This window comes from Fopius arisanus, unplaced genomic scaffold (assembly GCF_000806365.1).
Source record: "Fopius arisanus strain USDA-PBARC FA_bdor unplaced genomic scaffold, ASM80636v1 scaffold00009, whole genome shotgun sequence".
Classification (NCBI taxonomy): domain Eukaryota; kingdom Metazoa; phylum Arthropoda; class Insecta; order Hymenoptera; family Braconidae; genus Fopius; species Fopius arisanus.
In genome coordinates, this window is record NW_011887748.1 from 709,485 (window position 1) to 731,678 (window position 22,194).

The 22,194-nt window shown below is 40.7% G+C and overlaps 2 protein-coding genes across 2 annotated transcripts in view; both read right to left on the reverse strand.

Moving 5' to 3' along the window:
• LOC105274055 (dual specificity protein phosphatase CDC14A) overlaps nt 1-717 on the reverse strand; it is a gene marked incomplete in the record, with an annotated part of 3,788 nt that extends 3,071 nt beyond the window's left edge. Inside the window, 2 exon segments of the mRNA XM_011316865.1 lie at nt 41-291; nt 376-717. Coding sequence (XP_011315167.1) covers nt 41-291; nt 376-590 — 466 coding nt within the window.
• An 876-nt stretch (nt 718-1,593) lies between these two features.
• On the reverse strand, nt 1,594-13,612 carry LOC105274056 (ras-responsive element-binding protein 1). Its single transcript, XM_011316866.1, has 3 exons — nt 13,175-13,612; nt 7,924-7,994; nt 1,594-7,664 (listed from the first exon to the last, which is right to left on the reverse strand). Exons 1-3 carry the CDS (start codon nt 13,191-13,193, stop codon nt 2,823-2,825), a joined length of 4,932 nt encoding a protein of 1,643 aa, XP_011315168.1. The 5' UTR covers nt 13,194-13,612; the 3' UTR covers nt 1,594-2,822.
• Nucleotides 13,613-22,194: the final 8,582 nt, after the last annotated feature.

Genomic DNA, 22,194 nt, shown 5'->3' on the forward strand with positions numbered 1-22,194 from the left:
ATTAATAGGTAGATGTTGAATTATTTGATGATCAGGGTACCTTGAAGACCAATTGTGTAGGGAGATCTGCCCATCGAGGCATCCTGAAAATTTTTGAACTGACGTTGATTGTTTCCGGTGATCAGCAGCCTGTAAGCCTGCTTTGGACTCATTTTTAAATACAGAATAGCGTAGGAAGCAACTAAAAATGCTGCATTGGTTTTTTTCTCCTCGTCGTCAGTTGTGTAATGAATAATGTGTCTCTGATAGTGGCGAGGGTTATTGAATATGTGGTTCACCTTCCAGCAGTATCTGTTTACGCGAATAATTTATTGGGGAAAATTAAGGCACAGAATTTAGTCATCAGTTGTTGAAGTCATTGGATAATTTATTTACTTGTACAGACAGGCGAGATTAAGGGGTCCAAAGTCGTTGTAAAAATTGTTGTAGATTAGCTCATCGTCAATGCTGAAGAAATAGATATCAGAAGTGGCTTTAGGCTCGCGTTTTCCTGGGAGTAACGTGGCGAAGTAGAATTTATTCTTTATGAGCTCTGTTATTAGACAGATATCTGGGTGATAAGCGACACTGCTCGGATAGTCATGCTCCATTTTTTAAAATCGAGAGGATTCACTCAATTCTACTTTTCTTGATTAATTTTGTATCCCCGGATTTATTCCTCAGACTGTTAATTTATGGTTGAATGATTGAACTTTAACGAGGAATTTTCATGCCAAAATAAAAACGCCTGATGAATTTCTCCGCTCACTTCACATTCCTCAATTATTACCACTTGTTTATCGAATGTTTTTTCTCTTGGATTTGGAAGGACTAGGGATTGCAATAAATTGACAGTTCAGTGGATTGTATAATCTTATTATTATTAATTAAAAGTCAAACGAGAATACAATGCAATCATTTACGTACGTGTTACGATGAATATTTCATAGCACTAAAGTTGATAATTTTCTTTATCATGGGATGAGAAAACATTTTCATTCGAAAGCTAGATTCAAACATTTTTACTTAAATTTTCTTTGATAAATAGATTCTTTCGTTTACCTATAACTAACCATAAGATACGCTTACTACGGAGGAAAAACAAATTGTGGGGATTGAATTTCAGGATAATTACAAATTTATTAATTTTATCCCAAAACTCGGCTCTCCCCAAAGCTGACCATTTGTCGATTACACGTCTCTCATGAATTTCTGTGCAAACCTTTAATATAAAAGAATAAATAAATGAATAACTCAATAATAAAGTATAAGGCGACAATAGAGAGAAAAAAAGAAAAGGGAGACATAAGCTGGTAATACTTTGACTATTAAACCTGAGCACAATATCTATAAACTTCAGGTAATTACCAAAGTCCAGCGTAATGACCCATTATTTGGTATAATTGCATTTGAATATCAATCTTCCAATGGAAAATGCCCTTAAGTTAAAGTCTGTCTATTTACACATGACAATTTTTATCAAATCATTCACTTTTTACGATAAAATATAAATTGAATAATTATACTCTTTATTGCTCCACTTATTTTTTTCTTCATTTCAACCAAAAATTTTCAACTCAAATTAAGTTTACAAGTTTATTTATTAAATCAAAACAATTTTACCCATGCATTAAATATATAAACAATAATTTTTTATAATCATCAATTCACCAATGATTTTTCTACACTCGATATCTTACGGTGGGCATCAAACATTTCAATTAACGTGGAGAATTACCGTGACAATATCTTCAAAATCTATTCACATTTGAATATTCTTAATCGTAAAAACGCACCCTAAATTGCAGCTCTTAGGAATTTAAGATAATGGAACTAACGGATAGAACAAAATAGAAGTTTTATGGCTATAATAATTCATATATATTCGTTGTTAACACGTTCTCTCGTCGTTTTCTTTCTATCTTTGGATTTTTCAGTTCAACTCGGCGCTCTCACATCTGCATATGACGAGGATCAATGATATTTTAAGATCATAAGATAATTGATCCTCGCCATCATTTAACTTACTGATTAAACTCTTAGACAATTCTACGTTTAATTGAGAATCATACAAGTTGAATAAATCTACACTCTTCAAAAATTTTCTCATTTTCATAATTAATCCGCACATTCGTGTATACGTTACACGTATTCTTTCCTAAAATTCTACCTCTAATTAATCGAATTATATACAAACACATGTTCAAGGATTTTGATCCTTAGAAAATATTACTGAAATAGTACTCAGTGCGAAAAAAAAAATAATAATAAAATATCAGGCACAACCAACCAATGTAACTGAAAATCTATCAAATGTGCCTAAACGCGATGGATTTAGGCTATAGATCCCTCAATTTTCTCATAGATAAAAATAAAAATCTGTTTTTCATTGAAGAAGAAACTAGCCACGCCATTTCAGTGCGTTTTGTCTTTCGAAATTCAACTCGGTAGTAACCGCAATCATCTCTTAACCAATAAGTTAATGCCCAGGGTGCTCCAACGAGTCGATATTATCATAATAAAATCGTTTATCTCGAGGGACTAAGTAGATTCTGTAAGGCACGATCGTGAACATGATGGGAAACCGTGATTTCACCTGGGAATTATACCTAACGATATCAATTCAATAGCGAAGAGGTGAAAGGTTGAAGATCGATTAAACCAGCAGTCGAGTTTTCGGAGAATATCTGTCTCGTCTTAATCGAAACGAGATCTACACCGATATTTACCAAAACCTCGTTGCCCTTTACCTCTTCGTTAATGCATCAATTACTCACACATTTGTACAACGTTATTATCCTACGACTTATTAATCATTGAATTCTAAGACTATTATTTCGCACTCATTCGTTATTTCTATTGACACCGAGCATCTTGGCTGCATCGTCAGCAGATGCTTGTAGCATCTGATCAACGACACTCTTGTCTCCGATGCCAAGTAAATTGGAGATCAGATCATTGTCGTTGTCTGGAGCTGTCTCCGTCTCGAAGTTCTGGGTATTAGCGAGTTTACCTGATAGTGTAGCTAGATTCTCGTAGGGATTGAATCTCATGAGACTGTTGGGTGCAGCATCACCAGTGGCAATTGGTGCCATTGTTGGTAGAGAGATTCTCTCTCTGACCCTGGAGTCACCAGTGGTAACAGAGATGAGAGGAGCCTGCTGGGTTCTAGGTGTTATCGTTGGTGGTTGAGTCGGCGCTGATTCCTCATCGCCACTTGTTCCAACGTACATTGTTGAGTCAACGGACTCGTGCTTCTTCCTGTGACGAAGCATGCTGTGCTTCAGGGTAAATCTTCTCGAGCAGATGTCACAGGAGAATGGTCTTTCACCTGTGTGTGTGCGCATGTGACGTCGCAGGTCCTCAGCTGACCAAAAACGACGCATGCAGAAAGCACATACGACTTTTCTGTTGCTGTAATCAGGGAATCTGCCTCGTTTCTCCTCACCATCGCTGTGGTGGGAGTGTGGTGGTGGCTGTTGCTCCTCAAGGGTTTCAGTGTCCATCTCCAAAGCACCTTTGGCGAGAAGCATCTCGTAAGACCGCTCGTGGTTATCTTTGATGTGCTCCAGGCAGTCTTGACGTTCAGCAAAGCCACTGTCACAGAGGTGGCACTTGAATGGTGCATCAGTAGGGCCTGGTGATGCTCTGGGTGAGGGTCTTCTTGATTTTGGTGTGTCAGTGGTAGATGATGAGGTGTTGAGGGCGGTTTTTGATACCTCAGTGGATGCAGTTGATTGCTCCATTGGCTCAGAGACACTCGATGATTGACTCTCGTATCCACTCTGGTCGTTCTGTTTACTCGGTGGTGCAGGACTGTTTTGTCTCTCAGAATGAGCTTCGCTCATGGGGCTCTCTGGTCTTGATTTCTCCTCGTGTGAGTGCTTCGTTGATCTGTGCTTCTTGAGATTGCCCAGAGTGGAGAATGTCGAGCTCGGGCACTGATTGCATTTGTACGGTCTCTCAGGGACATTTCTCATGGAGAACGTACCGTTATTGTTCGTGGGCACCTCCTGTGCCTCCGGAGACGATGAGTTTCTGATTCTCCTCATCTTGTTGGGATTTGCCTTGTGCTTTCTCAAAAGGTGGCGATCGCAATTTGATTTAGTCGTGAAGAGGAGAGAGCAGTGGACACACTGGTAGGGCTTTTGTCCAGTGTGCGTTAGGATGTGTCTCCTCAGAGATGAGGTCCAGGGGAATGGACGCTCGCAATATGGACAGATAACTCGATTTGGTGCCATTGAGTAAGCGGACTTCTTCTTCTTCTTCTTCTTCCTCTTGAGTTTCTTGAGCTTTGAGGAGGAGGAATGACCGGAGTTACCAGAATTCACTGAGTCCGATTTTTCATCGCTGCCGGAGTTGTTGCAGTCGCTCGTTGACGCAACCAAGCCCTCCTCGTCGCTCATGTAGGGTGGCTGAAACTGTTGGTATTGCTGTGATGCATTGTCCAGTAGTTCGGAGACACTCGCCAAATCGGCATTTCCATCCTCCGCTTTGATACTCGTTTTATCGTTCATGTCGTCGTCATCTGACTGCTTGAGCTTTGACTCGTCCTCTGGTTCTGACTTGACCTTCATGTCCACTGGATCCTGATCCATTGCATTCTCAGAGTTTGCAGATTTCTCCGTGACTTCCCTGGTAGAATCCCTAGGTGTCTCCTCAAGTTTACCCCTGAGCAGACTAATGGGCTTGTCCTCCTCAGGATTCTCGCACTCTTTGTCAGCACCCTCGTCGATTATCAACTCCTCATCGGTGTCATTCTCCTCGTGCTTATTTCCCTTCAATTGTTGAGCAAGAATAGCGTACTTCACTTGATCGGAGATGGCGTGCTTACCATACTCAGGCTGTCCCATTTTTGGTAGAATGACGGGATAGGGCTGCTGACTCTGACTGTGATTGATGCCATGCAGCAGACTTGGTGGATTAGTCGGTGGTCGTCCCCTTGTTGAGTGACCACCACGTGGCCTCTGGCTCCAGTGCTGCGGATGCTGTTGCTTGATGTGTCTCTCCATATTGCTCCTCAGTGTGAATCTAGCTGAGCAGTGCTCACAGCTGAATGGCTTCTCAGTTCTGTATCTCCTCTGCTTCTGCTTTGGCATCAGCACACCGTTCTTTATAACCATCTTCACGGAATTTGATGTGGGCGTTGTCTCGATCTTGTCTCGAGGGCTTGATGGCACAGCTTTGCTTACAATTTTCGACGCCATCATTTTGGTGTATTCACTTGGCTCTTCATGAGATCTAGGCGTCAAGTCTCTTCCCTGGGGATAACCACCTGGAAAACGGGTGTTATTGATCGGTGGTTCAACCAGGGTACCTCCACTCGTCAGCTGAAATCCCCTGACTAGCTCTTTCTGTAATCTATCTCTCATGGCCAAATCCTGTCCCAGAAGGTGTGGATTGAACAGATAAGGCGGAAGGATTCCCCCTCCAACCCCAGCTCCCGGAAATCCACCGAAGTTACGGTAGAGTAGTTGAGCGTTGGCATAGAGAGCTTCCAAGGAACTCTGCGAGTGACCTGACTGTCCAGCTTTCAGGAGGGCCTGTGTCAGGAGCAGTTGATTAGCTGCTGAGTCGTACACGTCCTTCTGATTTTTATCAAAATCATCTGTCGACAGATCAGCTCCACTATCCTTTGATTTCTTGCTCAGATCGAGAACGTCCATCGACAGATCCAATGGTGCATCGTCACCTGATGTTGTCTTCAGGTCGATTGGACTTGCCTGGGGTCTTTGGTGTGGCTCGGTTTTGACGTTGACTAGTGATGCACTGTCATCGGATGATCTTGAATCCTCCTCGGTTCTCGAGTAGTTCGATGTTGTGAAGTCCTGGGGATGCTCCGAATCCTCGGAGACCCTGTGGGACAGCTCCAGCAGGTGAATCGGAGGTGGTCTTGAGAATACATCTGTCTGTTCGTAGTGACTTAGAGGTGTTGCACGCATCGATGCCAATCGTCTCAGTCTCACCTGCTCGGCGATGAGGTCGGAGTGCCTCGAGTTGCGGAGTCTTCTCGAGTACTGGGTCTGAGAGGAAAGCTCATCCCTCTCGGTATAGACTAGGGACCTACGGGCGTCCTCTCTTATAGCTCTCGATGTTCTGTCCCGTGAGGTCTCGCGTCCATTCGTGGATTCCTCCTCCGTGTGTTCGATCAGGGAATTCTTGATTTCCTCTTTGTCTGTGATCTTGTGGCCGTTCTTCACATGCCTCTCGCAATTGGCTTTCGTCGTGAAGGCAAAGTTGCAGAGGGAGCACTCGAAGGGGCGCGAGCCGTTGTGGAGCTTCAGGTGACGGCTCATCGCTGCTTTGTCCGTTGATGTGAAGGGGCAGATATTGCAGGAGTATGGCATACCTGGGCGGACACCCATGTGGTGTTTGTGGTGGCCCTTCAGGGCACGCAGATTTGGAAAGACCTCGGGACAGAGGCGACAGGGGAACTGGCCCTTGAGTTTCATCTGCTTCAGTTCAGCAGCATACGCTTCCTCCTCTAATCCATTCTCTGATGGTGCTGTACCTGAAGAGCCAGACGAGTTGACGTTTGGATTTGACGTTTGGATGTGCTGATCCGGAGTGCTGGCATCGGATCGGGGGAAAATTGGTCCGGATGTCACAGATATAATGCTCTGTATGTCAGCGAGATCTCTGCCTTCTCTTGCCTCGGTGAGGGCCGCACGGTTCTGAAGATTCAGACCAGCGAAGAAGTCGTTTCGTTTTGAGTGATCGTCTTCCACAGGGGTAGCTTGACAGTGAGGGGTTCCACAGTCCATCTCGTGTCCCTCAAGGGCTGACTTGCACGGAAATGCTCGCAGGCATTTTGAGCACTGGAATGTTGCACTCTCACCAGATGCTGGACGATGAAGAGACTGCTCGCACACTGCTCTAGCTATTGCTGGAAATTTTTCCGCTGAGAAATCGACGAATGTCAGATCGTTGAAGCCCACCACTGAGTTTCTGAGATTTCTCGTTGGTACTGATGCGTCGATCGAGTGAACCATAAATTTGTGGAGATTAAGGACTCGGTGGTTCGGAAAGGAGCGGTTGCATGTGTCGCATTCTGCTGTGTAGTCTGGATGATTCTTGTCTAGGTGGGCCTCAAGGAATGCCCCAGAGGGAAAGCTACGGGAGGGACAGACTGGACACATGAACGAGCTAGAGAGAATACCCTTTCCCTCGATTCGCGAGTTGTTCAGAAGAATCTTGGGCTTTCTTTGAATGTCAATGTCCTCTGGATACTCTGATCTCTTTCTCTTTCTCGATGCCGGTGATCCTGACTCAACAAGATCTGGTGAACTTCTCTTCGCTATTTCATTGTTATTGTATTCGTCCACCTGTCGATTTGTCGCTGGCCTCTCCGAGTCACTGCTACCCTCGGAATCCGTGTAACTGTGAGGTGACACTTCACGATGCGCTGTTCTCAGGTGTCTATTCATATTTCCATTTGTTGTGAATGCCATGTCGCAGTATTTGCACTTGAATGGACGCTCACCCGAGTGCACCAGGACGTGACGATCCAAGGAACTTGCTGAGCTAAGAACTTTGTGGCAAACGCCGCAGGAGTAGTCCTCCTCACCGCTGTAATCGGTACTTCTGGGTGAATTGTGACCCCGGAGATGATTTGTCAGGTCACGGGATGATGTTAGCACGAGGGGACACGCAGGACACGGGTATGATCCCTCCAATTGCTCTGCCTGAAAACATTGTCGTTTTTTATTCGAATCATTCACTATAATCGATTCTCTAATAATTAATATCAATCGGAAATCTCAAGGTAATTAATTAATCAACAATTTTTTCTCTTTGTGGAATTGAGGGACTTCTTCTGGTGTAGATAATCAGTTTTAATTCCGAATTCTCTTGGCAATTTACCCCGCGATCTTTGAAATTCATTTGTGGAGTCTGTGATGCAGAGGATGAAGAGGGAATTTAATAATTTTTTAATTGACTTACCGATGAAGTTGATGCGGCATCGGTCTGTGTTTCACTACTGTGTCGCTGGTCCGGAATATTCTCGATAGTCACTGGAAATATGAAGAAATATCCTCTTAGCTAGTGGTTAAACGATACAGGGAAGGATGCGATGTGGTTTCAGATGGAGCAAATCATGTTCATTATTTTCCCCGTTGCTAAATTTCACTCAGACGTGATTAGACATATTTTATACATTTCCAAATTAAGATTGATTATTTATTGTTTCAATGCCTCTCGATGCCTCTCAATGCCTCGAAGATTGTAGCGGATTTCTCGTGTCTCATGTCGTGATTATTCCCCGTGATTAGTGGAGATAGTGAGAAGAAAGGAAGGATGGGGGGAGAAAATTTATTATCCCGAGGATAATATAAACTTCTGTTATCTGAGGAAACCAACGGAGATACTCGATGAAGTCTTTATTTCCACTTGTAGTCTCTTGTTCCGGCGGTGATAAAAGGAGTAGAAACAAATTCAATGAATTTTTAGAGAGTCATTAGCGTTTAGAATGAAGCTGGAGATGGTGAATGACGTGTACAGGAAGTCTCGGGTGTTTTAGGATGTATAACTCAAATGTTGGGACAATAATATGTTTTATCGAGTGGCCTCGTCGTATTCTCAAACCACAGAACGGATGAGAGAGAAGCGAGGACTTTTATTCTCAGACTTGATGCACAACATCTTTCAATAATCGAGTGTACGTTTTAATCTATACCTGAGCATTCTCACGCAGTTATCCGCGTTATCGATTGGCTCGTCGCTGGAAATGCCACAGACAATACATCCCGAGGTAATCGATACCACGAGTTGTCATCAATTATCCCTCACTATCGCCACAATATCTTGAGATTATTAGAGGAAATATATTTTCATTCCGCGAGAGATCGGGAAATACTGGACTCAATTCGTGATTCGGTTGAATGATTTCGCTGAGAGATTTCAGGGAATTGTGGAATTTTTATTCTTCTCTCCCACCCAAAAAAAATCAGGAATTACGTTTTTTATTTCCTCTGTCGAATCGTGTGTTTTAAATATCGATTGATCGAACATTTTGTCGGAAATCCCGTGAGCCAATAATTTCTTCAATTTTTTTTATCTTAGATTGATAATTCCTGAGATCAATTGATAATTAGGGGATTTTCTGTTGACGTATGACAATTTAGTTCATAAATTTATTTTTAGTTGAGTCAAGTGTTAGCGCAATTTATTTGGGTTGTCGGATTATTGTTAGGATTAAACCGGATTGGATGACCCTTTTTGAATGGAATAAATCCTCAACCGGTTGAAGGGTAAATGGATTTTCACTTGATCCTCGGAATGAATGATCTCGTACAGGTGGCGATGTAATTGTCAGCAGGTGATTTTAAGCGCGCGAATCATGCACACGAAACCTGCGCCAGCAAATGCTCCTTTTGCATTGTGAGAATAAAATAAAAATAAATAAGAGAAAAAAAAAACAGGTTCGACACGCGGGTGACACACGTTTGATATAAAGCCACGCCTGTTAGACGTGTTACATATGTACACACGCGTTGTGCAAAAAAAAAAAGAATAGTACTACGGTTTTATTTACGTAAGTCAATCGTAATTCTATTCATGAATTTTCTCAATCTCTCCCGACCAACTGTGGTGGCTTCATTTAATTGAAAATTCTTCTGCATCATTAGCTCTCGATCAGTTCTTCGATGATTTTGCGAATAAATTCACTACCTGGAGATGACTTATCGCATGACGTGATTAAATAAATCAGGGATTAGTGTAATGAATTCTGGGTATGAATGAAAATATCGGAGAGAATTCGAGTAAATGGCGATAATATTATTACGGCGATGTTAACCGTCATGAGATGTGCAAACCTTGGATTAAACTCTTATCTCGTATGATCTATCTCGATAACCCTGGGTGGCCGGTATGTTCGTGCACATGAACCTTGAAAGTGGGACTATCGTCTCGACGGAAGAGAAAATTCTCGTGAACGGTGCAATTCCACGGTGTGTACAAACACGTGGGTAATTTCACCGAATGGAACTCCCTTTTGTGTTGAATGGTATGATCCACTGAAGAAATCGCGGTATCCCATCTCCTGGTGCATCTCATCGACGTCTGCACGGCGAAAAATTTTTTTCACTCTCTCTACCTCGTTCATTGAGAAATTCTTCCCACACTCGGCAATCTCCAGCGGATGAGAGTAAATCAGAGTGGAAAAAGATGAATTTGTGGATTTAATTAGTGAGCCGACGTATCCGGTGAAATGCTGAGGGAAAGGAGCGACGGATCATTTTTTTATTTTTTTCTCTTCTGCCCTTTTTTTTCTTTTTCATGGAAGTGGGTGGAGATTGGGTGGTGATCATGCGCCTGAGTTTGATCTAGACTGGTTGGATGCTGTGGATGGATCACGTGGTGGGGAATTGCGTTGGGAAGCTGGGGGCGTTACCCTAGACGTCACCATTGGTCGACCTCTCATCTGACTTTTTATCTCAATTTTTTTTCTCTTTTTTCACCCACCCAATCCCCCTCTTTCAACCACTCGGTTGGTTTATCATTCGTCTCACTTGCACTCTTATTCTACTTGTCATGTATCTCTTCCACGCCCCCTCCACTGGGTTACACCCACCTCAGGTCGTTCAAGAGAAGTTGGGAAGAAGGGAAAAATGGCGGTGGTATATCCCGAAGGGGAACTTGTGTGTGGGGGCTTTTTTTTTTCGAGAGGGAAGTGTTACCCTTGGCAACCTTGGAATTATCCATGCGTTAAGCCCTCCGAGGTCTCACCACCTCGCAACGATTTCGTTGAAATTACGTGGAGAAATATTTTTAGGGCAATTTACCCTCAGGCTGGAGGGAAAGTTGCAATATTTAGGGGTCGGATATTCTGCGGGGAAATGGCATTCTCGGAAAAGTTTGCGTGGGGAGATGAGAAGTTCGGGTTTCGCGGAATTTTTCGATTGGGGTACGCAAAATTATGGAGGCTCTTCTGAAAATGGGGAATATTCCTCATTTTTGGAGGTTATTGAATTTTCGGGGAACGGGTCTTATATTTGTTCGTAGAATCAATAGTTTTTTATTATTCATTGATATTTAAGAGACTTTGGGGAATTTTCAAGAGAGAATTTATTTTCACTGGTGAATTCTCTGAGAATTCGGGCATTCGCTACGGAAAATTCCTTAAGTATTGGTTCCATAATATTTCAATTGATGTACATTTCACGTGTAAATCGTTTACTCTCCGTTGAATTACGAAAGATTAGCGTTATTTTTATTGAATATTTTGTCCGCATGACACGAGTAAAAATCTGAGTGAAAAATACTCAAAAAATCGTAATTTTCCGAGAATCTTCTCCTATTCTTTCCCAGAGTTTTCCACTCCAAATTCCGGACTTACCACCATAAATTTCCATTGAATGAAAAAAATAGGGATTACCCGGTGAAAATGTGGCAATCGCGGCAATCGCATGGGGTAATTTTCCCTGACGTGGAGTGGAATATTTCCAACAATCGAAGGATTAACATTTATTTTCCGAGTGTTAGACCTAGTTGAAAAGTTGTATATATCTCGGGTGCTCGAAGGTGTCTCTGAAGATGACACAGTTACGTCAGAAGATGTCGATCTATCGGCGATATATATAGGTGAAAGCTTTGAATCTACAATGGGCAAGAGGGTATCACCAAGGTGGACGTTTCGCATTGGTTGATATGTATAGAGGTGCAAAATGTCGTTGAAAATATATCTAGGGTCTGATACGTGGCCCAACCGAGTTACTCCGCATGTACCCCCAGGGGGTTTATCGTGGCCTAGAGCCGGGTATAGACCTTTGATAAGAATCTATAGACTTTCAGGGTAATAATTTCTAGCCTCATTCGGTGTGAATTATTGACTGAGTGCAGGCGTTGGAGATTGAGACATTTTTCAATTGTTTTGATTGTTTATTTTTGGTGCTTAAGAGGAACGAGGTTGGTGTCGTGGGATCTTTTCTTCAGGGCTCTTTTTTTCTTTCTTTGGCTTTTTTTTTTAGCACGTGCTTGGAGGCTCTTTTTTTTGTGGAATCCACACGACACGTCAGACTGATCAATCAGTTATTGGGACACGTTTTAACAGTATTTGGGGCTTCTCCGGTGGTAGGAGCGGTTCTTCTGCAAATGCCACGCCCTTATTCCACTCAAATAACCCCATTCATCCCCTTTTTGAGTCATCTTTGAAAGAGTGATTCACTTTACTCTTGTCGCAGCTCAAAAACCAGAAAGCATTCGAAATTAATCCATAACCGAATGACAAAGGCGAACAATTAGAATTTTAGGTCAATCAAATATAGATTTCACTAGAAAACTACCGGTTCTAGCAGAAAATATAAAGAGACGTTTTTTCTCAGAAATTTAATAAGCTACAAAAAAGGGCTCTTAGTGTTTTTACCCTGGATCAATAGTTTTCGGGGTAAACTCATGGTTGAGAAAAGTGGTTAATTGGATTTCTGGGTCGACTACGAGGAATTTTATTTTATTCTCAACTTCAAGTGTTGAAAAAAAAAACTGAACACTCGGTTAACATCTTCCCCGTGATCAACGAATGTTCTCGAAACAAAACATCTGAGTACACGGAATAAAAACTATAGAAAATGAAAATGGAGATATATTTCGACACGCGGTGTGGTGAGATAACGTGAGTCTTCGATTCTCTCGTTATCTCTGGACTCTGGGCTACTGTTTTGCTCAATTCCTCATCTTCTTTCCTCTTCTCAAGAACTGAACTCGAGAGAAAACAGATTAGTTATCCCCCTTCCCCCTGATTTCCCAGAAAATTGAGTATTAAAATGCAGAGATGAGGCTCTCTCTGTCATTTCCATGATAATATTGACTCGAAAATTGGTCTTAATTCCCTGGATTTATCTCAATATCGATCTCCTTTGTTGTCACGACAGCCATTCCAATTCCCAGAAATTCCAACACGATAAAATTCAATTTCATCACCTCTGAATGAAGTTAAAACAAATGAATAAATTCAATGCTCCGACAAAATTTGATCATTTGTTTTCAAAGCTGAACGAACCAGGTCAGAGTCAGATGTTGATTTCATCACACCTCAAGGTACCTGACTATCCAATCGAAATCGCGGGATGAATCACGCATCCAAGAACTGACAATCACTCCACCGCATTTATCATTATCAATCAATGCCCAAAAAAAAATTCATAATTCCTCAAAAATTCATTTCACCCACCAAAATAAATACCATAAAACTCACCTTTTTCGGTGCAATCCATGCCGGTTCAATTACACCGGTTATCGATTTAATCCACACGTCATTCCGCCAGAATGTTCATCACGATTAAAAATCCCTCAAAATTCCGAAAAACCAATCACTCTGGATAATCACAAAGGCAAACCACTCCACATCACAAAATTAATACAATAACGATAATATATTGAAATAAATTCCCAGTCTGATCTGATTCTGTTGATTACACAGACACTGAGTTCAGTTTATTTCCCCCAGGTCTCCAGTACTCCAGTGATGATGTATAATTTCGATAATTGTGGTAAATTCACTGGTGAATATTAAAAAATGGATAATAGAGCGAACGATGTTGATAGCACGACTCGCCGCAGTGAAGTGACTCTGAGAATTTCTCTGAACCTGCCTTCGACTCGGTTGGCCTCATCATCTCTCACTACCCAGGTTGTCTTTCGTCTCCCTGGGTTTTTATCCCCACCTCATCGCTCCACCAACATTATCCCCACCCTGGTGGCACATTGGTACAGGCTTTTCTGTCCAGGAGCCTCGTGCTGCTCCACCCCCACTACCCTCCATCGTGCTGCTGCTGCTGCGTCAACTGATGGTTTCTCTATCCCACCAGGTCTGTCTTCCCCCTCTTTCTTCACCATCAACACCTGGTGGATACAGCAGCAGCACCGGAGCAGAGGTGGCCCTCATGGACAAACTCGTCGTGTGTGTTCGGTGGGAATTCAACGTGTGGAGGAACAACCAATACACTTTTATCCACCTATTCCTATCGCAACTCGATGTACCTCTTCTGTCTCTATCAGCGTCCTCTTTTACATCGATCCACATGTCCAGACTATCTTCAATGTCTCACGCATTTTTCCCCTCATTTTCTCCTCATTTTCGTCATCCCTGATTGACCTGGAAATTTTTTTTTCCAAGGAAAACCTGAGGTTTTTTTTTATTCTCGACTTGTGGCGAGTGCTGAGGTCTTTAGTGTCTTCACGATTTTTGGGAGAGGTATTTTTTTGGTATTAGAATTATTAATATTAATTGAATTTCGATCGATTTTTATTGCAGAACAAATTATTCTTATTAATTCCTCAGTTATCTCGAGAACAATCAGTTTAATGGGAAAACACTAAGAGTTCTTTTTTGTAGGCAATGAAATTTCTGATGGATGATGTCTTTCTATGATTTTCCCTAAAGTCGATGGTTTTTAGATTAATCAATGATTTTATGTCATTTTGGTCATTGAGTGCGGAATTTCATTCATTTAAGTCGGAATGTTGATGAGTAATCGGCGAAATTGAAATTAGCAAAGAGAGAAAAAGAAATAAGGAAGCACTTGGTGTTGAACAAACGGGAATCATCCACCGAATGCGGTAAAACTCGGACACACACAACAAATCACGCTCCTTCCGTCTGGCTTGTTGAGGGTCTTATCATATTAATCAATAATTATCCCAGTGAATTACATGAACACTGAGGCACGCTTTCGGTGAGAGTAGTGAAAACTTATTAGCGGTCTAATGATTCTCCAACGTTAGCACATTTCTGGTGGATTATATGTATCTCTGAGATATCCTCAGCCGTATCGTTTAATTTACTCGGTATGTGTCTGTACTCGTTGATTGATCGATTATCGTTTCGAAATAGTTGCCTCTTATGATGGGAAAGCACTGACTATTGCAATTGTTCATTATATTGCGTGCTACACGTTATGAAATGATTAAATTTAGGAACTATTCGTAGGTGAATTGGCGAAAATATCAATCTGATTCAAATAATTCATGCATTTTCATTAAATATCTCGTAATCCAATAGCCACAGTGAAATTTTCGGTAAAACCTCATTTATAGAGCGAAATGAGAGTTACGAAAAAGATTTCAATAATAATTTCGCTATCTGTCTTAGATTCGGCGATATTTCGCGGAATTCAACTGAAGAAAATGTCGATTCGCAAAAATAAATTCCTGGGAGTGAATTTCTCATCATTAAATAATCATTGTTAATTATTGTTGGTGGAATATTATTGGAATTAGTTCTTAGTAAGACTTGGGACTGGAGTGAACTGGAAATGAATTTTTTTTTTGAATGACTGTTGGAAATTTCATTTCCTCTTCTCGAGAAAAGTCGTAAAACAGAGAAAACAGAGAAAATAGAGGGACAATAAAATTTCCAATCCCTTTAGTGCTTTCTCCACTATCTCGGGTTTTTTTTTTCCTCTTGGCATACCTGAGTGCTGACCCAAATTCCTGCTGAGTTTGCAACGCAAATTATTACTCGGACATTATGACTATTTATTGGTCCAGTTAATTCTCTGGGTTTCGGGGTTTTCCGATTGACAAAAATGAATTATAACACCTCGAGAGTGTCTTGTTAAATTCTCAACGGATTATGAGGGGTTTGGAAGTTGTTCCTCGATTCGGATCTACCTGGGGATGACCCGATGATTCTCAGACAAAGAGTCAATCCCCAGAGTCACTCCAAGGACGCGAATGTCGTGAGTTATTGCAATTTTTTGGTGGGTTTATTCAATTATAAAACAGGATAGATAAAGCATCGCGAAGATTGTTGGATGGGGTTTTGGTGCGGGTATGAGGTACCTGAAGACCTTGTGCATATCAATTGAAATTGACCTGGCGCCTGTCCAGATGCCGGGAGAATGGGTCCAAAGGGTTGTCATTCCCCTCGGGGACGTCTGACCGTTTGTTTTTGGTCATTAGATTTAACAAAAAGGGAATAACATAAATTGTTGGGACACTGGTGTCTCAACGGCTGTTGTCTATACCTGGGCATTTTTTCTCTCTTCATCTGGACTGGGAGATGAGTGGAATTTGCATTTTAGTTTTGTCCTAGTGAATTCGGTAATCTCAGTGGCGACAATGACATCCGGATTTTGGTGTTTGGAGGCGACAGGGCCAGATCACGTAGACAACAATCTCGTTTGGGTTTATTTTTCCCCCCCAGGCCATGATTTATCTATCATGTACACCAGGTTGGGAGTAAAATGGGAGAAAAGCCTTGGGATTGTCTGGTCATTTTTATGACCCTCTGTTTCGCCTTCTTGACGCCCTGATTGAGGATTACCACTACTCAGTGGACTGACTCTCAGCACCTCCCACTCCCTTCGTTCTTTTCATCCTCGACCACTCGTTAACCCTCTTTATTGCATCCCGGCAATGTTTATTATGCCAATTGGTAATGGCCCAGGGAAATTACCCCTCGTACTCCGGGTTGAACTATTTTTAACAAGACCGTTACGAAAGTATTCGATATTCATCCAAAAATATTTTCATTTTCCACTAGTCCATCGCAATTGTTGCTATTTTACAAATGGAAAATTTGTTAAATTCTTCAATATCAACATTTCCTTTCTGATTATTTTCTTTTTGAGTATCCCTGGATTTTTAATCCGTTAAGATAATGAATATATTTTTTGGGGTTTTTTTAGGTTTTATTGGCGGTAATTTTGGATTATTGAATTGAAATTTGCGAAAGGAAATTTGAAAAAGGAAAAAGTAATTTTTTATGAAAAAACTCTTCAGCAATTCTTATCTTGTTTTTTTAACACCGGATTTCGTGACACTTGCGGTCATGAGGCGTCTCCTGTGATTTCGGGTAATTATTCAGTCCTGATTGTCGTTGAGGTTTTTGTCGATGATTCGACGTCAGTGAGGAAAACATTTGGTATCAGAAGAGATAGGGATTTAGATCAATGTTACCGATTTTTCCAACTACTGTATCAATCGATAAGCCGTGTACACATCCGTAAGTGAAAACAATTATTGGGGAGAAGGGGGAAGGGTAATTAGTGGTAAATGAGTTCGAGATTGTCAGTCTTCTCGTTTAGGAAATTCCGTACACCGAGAATCATTACGAGTGTTTTTAATCGTTCGTAAGTCGTTTTTGGACGATTCTATTTATCTTAATGTCATGCCTTGAAAATTCTTTTTAGGTTTAACGTTCATGAGATTTTGTTGACGAGATATTTAGGTAATTGCGGACATTATAAAGACGTTAGGGTTCAGTCATCTCGGGAATATTTCGAACTGAATACGTGAGGTCATTGTTTTGAGGGTAGAGAATAAGTGTCACAAATGGGAGGGGCAATTGCTTTATTTCCATGGGGTACCTGGGGCCCTTTGTAAATACCCGGGGGTCAGTTTCACCCCTTTTTTGCCCTTTTTTGTCAATCATCCGAAGCCTAGGTGAAGATCCCAGAGAATTCATTCAGAAAATTTGCATAAAATGATATTTTTCCAACAAAAAATTCTTAAATCAATCATTCTGATTCGAGAAAACACTTTCTACCGGTGGCTTCCACATTTTCTTCGGGGTTTTCGCGGAATTGTTTTTCTCCGCGCACAGAAATATGGTAATATCGAGGAAAAAAAATGAACAACAACAGTTAATTCTCGATTCATCGGTCTTATCATCTTGGCCTCGCGCTCGCAGCGAAAATTAAGACGGAAAATTGTCTACTCGTCTGACCATTACGAGTGCATGCTTGTTTGCCTGGGGAGTCATGTAATGACTCGTTGCGATAAGTACATGAGGTTGTCCTCATGTGCCTTCTGTGCGTCTTGTTTCGTTACAATTTTTCTTGGAGTTTATATTTCCCATACTGACAACTTTACGATGTCCTCAATATCGAGGAAAACTCGTAACTGCTTAGCTAATTTTTCAAAGTAAATATCAACGATAAAGAATCGTTCATTTTTTATATATGTGTAGATTTTTTTTTCCTCTCTCACTGCGAGTCAGAAACATTTTTGCGGCACTTTAACAATGTATTTTTACCTGAATGGTAATCGGAGAAAATGTCTCAATCGTTTTTCACAATTTATTTAAAATTATTTCAGTTGAAATAATGTTTTAATGTTTGCGGTTGGTGATAAAGCGTTATTTTTGAATGAGGGAGATAAATTATTGTTCGAGGGAAAGCGTTGAGAGGAGTTTTGAGAGGAGACGTGATGCTGGATTGTCAATAAACTCAAAACTGATAAGTGCGATTAGATCGCTTTTTATTTGCCTTCCAGCCCTCGTTCGTGTTTGATCAGTGATGTCACTGGTCCATCCGGTTTCTTTTTCAGAAATACTTCGGAGTGTTTCACTCTTTCCATTATCCTTGGAGAGAGAGAAACACCCCGGGCCCTAATCTCCGAAGAAAATAAAATAACAGTTCTAAAATTCAAGGAGTGAGGAGTGCTAAAATTCAGATATTTTTTTTCTCACTATCTATCGGTGACAAATCCCTGGGAATTATTTGAGGAAATTTCCCTGATTTTTAGAAATATTTCAACCGAGTTTCCGGTAATTGTTTCCTTATATCCGTCTAATGGATTGACATTTCAAAAATTTAATGAATTGTTCAATTTTGTTATTAATCATTCCTTTTTATTATTCAACAAATTGTAGTGACAGCACTCAGATCATTATAAACTTTAGTAAATTAAATAATAATTAGATTTCAATCATCAATTCATCAATCTGAAAATATTTTTCTCTCATTAAATTCTGAATTCTCAGAAAAAATATAATACCAGATGGAAAAATATATAAAAAATATATCATATTCTTCAATTACGTACATCTCTAACTAACAACTACATAAAAATCCATTTACCAAGTTTTATATATTTTCTATATAAATATCAATTATTTTTGCAACAAAAAAAAATAATTACTTTCCCCAATTAAATTCACCCACTCCCACCCCGAAGAATTAAAATTTAAAAAATTAATATCCATTCTCTTGACATGAGTCCATTAATTTGGCATAAGTCCCATTTTTCTCGGTGCACTCTCGTAATTTTCTTGACATTCGACGAATTGAATTGACCCACTTGGTGATTTCGGCGTGTGGTTTTTTTTTTTGTTGAACAAGAAATTGTTTCGTACACGCACATTACGATCGCCGGTATATGATTGGGCGGCGAGAGGGCTGTGGGGGAGGACAATGAGGAAGGGGCGGTGGGGTGGCAGTGGGTGGTAGAAGGGGAGGGTAAAGAGAGGGAGGTAAACATGTGAATAGTGTGTGCGACACATGCGGAAGAGCGGTAATACGAAGGTTGCATACGAAAGAGACCAATAGGTATCTCACGGGGCCATTCGTGTGGGTGTATCACTGGTGTCGTTGAAATGTAGGTTATCCGTTATAGTATCAACGGACGATTGGACGTGCATACGTTCGCTACTGTCATGTCAAAAGTACTTTAATAATACCCTGTAGTACTTCTCAATAGTACCATTTCACCCTCAAGTACTTGATTCTCTTCAGTGTCTTCCGTCTCTTCCGTCTCTTCCGTCTCTTCATTCTCTTCATTCTCTTCATCTGGGGGGAGAAAATTCATCTTCTGTCCCTTCAAGAAGTTAGGGAATCGAACCCAAGGAATTGGAATCAGGAATCAGGAATCAGGAATCAGGAATCAGGAATCAGGAATTAGGAGTAAAAAATTAGGAATCAGAATAAAAAATAGTCGTCATGGGATCTGCATTTTATTCCTTTGAGGAAAAAAGTATATGTCCAGTCTCTTGGAGATGTTGGAGGACAAATAATGAATAGAACCTGAGGAATAAAGAATAAGGAATAAGGAATGAGGAATGAGGAATAGGAAATAGGGCAGTTGGCATGGAGCGTTGCTTTTCTCCTAATTGGTTCAAGGCGTTCATGTGAAATAGAGAGCCAAACAGATGTCTGTCGGGCTTTGGGTAAATATACCTGTGCCCCTAGCACCTTCTGTACCCCCTCCCTCCCTTTCGATCCATTATACCATAATGGGGGGATGGAGCATTACACTGGGGTGTGCTGTCGTAATACTCTAGGTATACAGCATTATTACTTTAATATCACTTTTACACGCAATGAGGACCTCTCGCGATTTTTAGAATTTTATCATTCGATCAAAACATAAGTCGAGAAGATTGAATTAATCCTCTCGATATTTTTGTATTCTTGGATTTTTTTTCAACAAATGGTCTAATGGTTTGAGGAGAGGATTTTTTTATTAATGGAATTCTAAATGTATAAAAAAATTTTGGAGGAGGAGTACTTGTCAACCGAGAGATGATTCTGCATCTCGTGGACATTTATTTTTCCTCTCGTATGCCTCATCAATAGTCAACTCTCGCGCGGGTCCAACTCCTCTCCAGATGAAGGGAAAAAGAAAAAGAAGCCATTGAGAATGAAATAAAAAAGTGAGTGTCTCACATAAAACAAACGCACGTACGTCCAATTGAATTGTATGGGTGAGAGCCGTCGTCTGGGCTTTTATAGTTCTCCTTTATTCTTCATTTTTCTTCTTTTTTTTTTTTAAACATTTTTATACACGATGGGATGTTGAGCTGCTTGGAGGCTGTGGACGTGGGAGACAGGTAGTTCACTTCCGCTCTGTGTGGATATGTGTTTTACACACACATCCAACATTGTATCAGTAACTGACTTTTAGGGCCGCGTTACAATGTGAAATGCCATCCTGGTGCTTTGAAATCTGGGCTACATGTACCTTTTGTCGTTGTTTTCATTCAATTGAGGGAGAACTTTTTCTTGTTCATTATGCGGTGGCATATGGAGGCAGGCGATACTTTGGAATAGTCTTGGGGGGATTACTTAATACTGGGGAGAGGAGTATGAAAGAATACTTGACTCATTCGTGGAGTCTGGAAGTTGAGAGGCAGGTGGTTAACAATAGGATGGGGCTGGGGGATTCTACCTTTTCCGTGTAATGGTAGATTACCTTGGGCTTTTGACTCGCAGGAAAATTATTCCCCACTTTCTTATTTTACACCAGAGTTCAAGTATTTCTTGTTTAAATGTTGAGGTTTTCACGGATTTATTTCATTCACTCAGAGAAATTCAGTCTGAATTAATTTATTTTTTTTTCCGAGGAAATTCATTGGGAATTGGTGAATGCATATAAATATTTGCATTTGAATTAATTATTTGATTTTTAGTTAATGATTTAAACAAGTTTCATAAACTTTTTCCTCGAATTAAATTAGGAGATTTTTTCGGTAAATTCAGTCACAATTTTTTCAAGATTTTTTTTTCGTTTTAAATAGACGAAGACTCTTGGGAACAATTGAACAATTGATATTTTTAGTGAGTCGTTAACAAATTTTTCCATTAAAAATCCTCAGTGGCGTGGGAAAATGTGGAAAAACCATTAATTATTCCGCGATAATTAACGCAAAACGGAGAAAATTGGCGGAAAATTGTTGAATACTGAGTTTCCCATGGATATTTTCTTACAATCGAACTCTACGATCCATTGATGCACAGCAATTTAGCAATACTTGTGATATGTACTGAAGAGAGTCGAAGATAGCAACGAGATGTGAATTCCTATATCTTATCGTTATTCTGTTTAAACGACGACGTTTTTATATTAGGAAATTGATTTTATCGATGAGTTTGTCACGGGTGAAGCTTCTGAGAACGGGATGGGATGAATGGACGAACGTGAACTTGAGAATATATATTTTTTTTTTAATAAAAATTGCCTCGATAGCTCAATGATTCACACGATCTCAGCGGAAAATTTTCGGATTCGGATTCGGATTGGACGAAATGAGAGTTTATTGGCCCGATATGCGGTAATTCCGTTGAATTTTTATCTCCGCAGATGATGAGGCAACTTTCGATCGGATGACAAAGACCTGTTTCGATTTCATTGGACTGAAAGAGATAATACTTTGCTGTTGCTATAGAATGTATACACAGGTGCTCTCAGGCGAGTAACCATTGCTTCGTGCAGATGCTGGGGTCTTCCGAGAGAAAGACCCAGCGACGGGGCCTTATCTTTACGAAAGTTCGAAAAACTCTGAGGAAACACTCCCAGAAAAAATACTCAAAACTCCATTTAAAAATCTCCTAAATTTCTAAAATCGCGGAGTGATTCATTGGCGAATCGATGAATCGTGATGTCAACTCGTCACTTCAGTGAGATCGGCAGGAATATCTCCGAAACTAGAAGAGATGGCGAATTTGTTAATTAACCTTTTTTGTAGCTCTTGAGGAGTTCTACAAAAAAGGT

Coding starts and splice junctions, on each gene's coding strand:
- LOC105274056 (XM_011316866.1), bottom strand. Junction 7,665..7,923: donor ATGCCGCATCAACTTCATCG/GTAAGTCAATTA, acceptor CAATGTTTTCAG/GCAGAGCAATTGGAGGGATC.